At 44.0% G+C, this 2,500-nt stretch overlaps 1 protein-coding gene across 9 annotated transcripts in view; it reads left to right on the forward strand.

Annotated features, from left to right (window-relative positions):
- Nucleotides 1-2,500, forward strand: part of dgkh (diacylglycerol kinase, eta) — a 55,541-nt gene that overhangs the window by 29,267 nt on the left and 23,774 nt on the right. For all 9 annotated transcript variants that reach the window (XM_030343619.1, XM_030343613.1, XM_030343618.1 and 6 more), the window contains 3 exons: nt 214-320; nt 575-700; nt 1,086-1,188. In XM_030343619.1, coding sequence (XP_030199479.1) covers nt 214-320; nt 575-700; nt 1,086-1,188 — 336 coding nt within the window. The remainder of the gene's footprint in view (nt 1-213; nt 321-574; nt 701-1,085; nt 1,189-2,500) is intronic.

A 2,500-nucleotide genomic window follows, 5' to 3' on the forward strand; every position in this document is an offset into this window, starting at 1 on the left:
AGTCTGTGTTTGTTCTTGTTTTGTTGATGTCGTCGGCGTTGATGCTGTTAGCCCACTCTGGGTTGCTTTCTTTTCCTCCTTTTTTTTTATTTATCTTGTGTACACCCTACCCACATCAACAGTCACATGTACGAAATATTTTAACCAACATGTGCAACCAATTTGTTGCTGCTTACCCACCTCAATGTATTGTGTCTGGTTCTTTTTTTCCAGTTTGTAAATTTAAAGCCCACAAACGTTGTGCTGTACGTGCCACCAATAACTGCAAATGGACGACCCTCGCCTCAATAGGGAAGGATATCATTGAGGACGAAGATGGGGTATGTTTAGTGTGTGTGTGTGTGTTTGTGTATACATGTTTGTGTGTGTGTATGTGTGTGTACATTTGTGTGTGTGTGTGTGTGTGTGTTTCCGTATCAGTGTGTAATTTCACAGAAATTTACATTGACACATTAGTGAGAATAAAATGAATGAGATATAAGACAGCATTGTATATTATTTTCTATTTTCTGAGTGTTTGTGGTTGTGTGTGTGGTTGTGTGGATGTGTGTGCGTGTGTGTGTTTCCTCTGCAGATCGCCATGCCCCATCAGTGGCTGGAAGGCAACCTGCCTGTCAGTGCCAAGTGTGCTGTGTGTGACAAGACGTGTGGGAGCGTCTTGAGGCTTCAGGACTGGCGCTGCCTCTGGTGTAAAGCCATGGTGGGCTGAATGACCAGCGGTCATTAATGGCAATGTGACATCTTTATATATCTGAAGCCCACACTGGAGATTTGGGCGGGTGCCAATTTTAATCTACAGATTAGTGTGGATTAAAAAATGTATCAATGAATAGTATGTGCATCCCTTACACATGAGTTGCAGATATAGTTATGTGATTAATGTGCATATAATATACTTACAACATGTATATTTATGTTATAAATCGTTATTTATGTGCATATAAACATATTCCATGGAGACTGAGACGGACTAATCCCTCACTACTAGATACGGTAACTTGTAATTGGTAGGATCACTCTGGTAAAAACATGAACTCTGAAAGGAGGCCGTTGACTGGGATCTCATCGAGTGTTGTTTCCTTTAGGTCCACACAGCGTGCACGGATCTGTACCCGCGCAAATGTCCCCTGGGCCAGTGTAAGGTCTCCATCATCCCACCCACCGCACTCAACAGTATCGACTCTGATGGTAAGGAGCCTCACACTCTCAGATCTTACTCTCTATAAATCCTTTAATGCATCAATTATGTTTGAATGATTGTTTGTAGGCTTATCTGTGCACAGACTGCAACCACACCAGTTACTATATCCTGTTTGGACAACTGCACAAAACAGCCATGGGTTAAAACTTTATTCACAGCAATGGCCTACATTGGGAGTCCCTCAACAATTGGGGTCCTGCACACACACACGTACACACATAAATATACTCAATCACACTTTTGCACAAGTAAACATACACACTCACACATGCACACATAAAGATACACATTCACCCACATGCACACATGCACATCCATGCATACAAAACAAGTGCCGAACTTGTTAGGGGCTAGTCTTTGGGACCATTAGGTAAGCTCACGTGTCCTTCCTGAACTCTGACCTTTCACATCCGACCCTTCGAAAGATGCAAGATGGAACATTACAGCCATGAGATGACTCACACTCACTTACCTATCCGCCTCAAAACCCACCCATCCTCCCACGTACACACACTCAAACACACTCCTGCACGTACACACACTAGCTCCCTCACACTCGCCCGCACTCTCTGTCTCTCTCTCTCTCTTTCTCTCTCTCTCTCTCTCTCTCTCTCTCTCTCTCTCTCTCTCTCTCTCTCTCTCTCTCTCTCTCTCTCTCTCTCTCTCTCTCTCTTTCTAGCTCTCTCCTCTTCATAAATCCAAACACACATACACACACACACACACACACACACACACACACACACACACACACACACACACACACACACACACACACACACACACACACACACACACACACACAGAAACGCTATCCCTCACATGCTACCTGGTGTTCTCTGTTGTGAAACAATGGGGGAAAGAAGAGAAATAATTTCTGCCCAGGCTTTTTCCCTTGTTTTAGTGTGGTGATCTACAGGAGCAGTGTGATCATGTGACTGTGTGTGAGCTCTGTGGTTAATTGTTTCATTGGCTTGGTCGGGAAGGTAAAAATAGCACTATCAACAACGCACACTGTTTGTGTGTGTGAGAATGTTTGCACATTCTCACAAACCCAAGTTCTTTAGCCGCCTCTATTTTTAGTCGATCCCAAGTTACAGAGCGAGGATGGCTCTGTAACTTGGCTCGGCTAAAAATAGACTTCTTGTGTAGGTTGTAGGTGTGGTTAGGGTTGTGTTTCAAGCTGTTGAAACAGACTGCATGCATTTGTGCAGGCACAGGTGTACGCTTGTGCGAATGTTCATGTGAATGCTCACGGGAATTGACGTGTGAATGTTCACGTGCATGCTGATGTGAATG

The sequence above is a fragment of the Gadus morhua genome, chromosome 20 (genome assembly GCF_902167405.1).
Source record: "Gadus morhua chromosome 20, gadMor3.0, whole genome shotgun sequence".
In the NCBI taxonomy this organism is placed as follows: Eukaryota; Metazoa; Chordata; class Actinopteri; order Gadiformes; family Gadidae; genus Gadus; species Gadus morhua.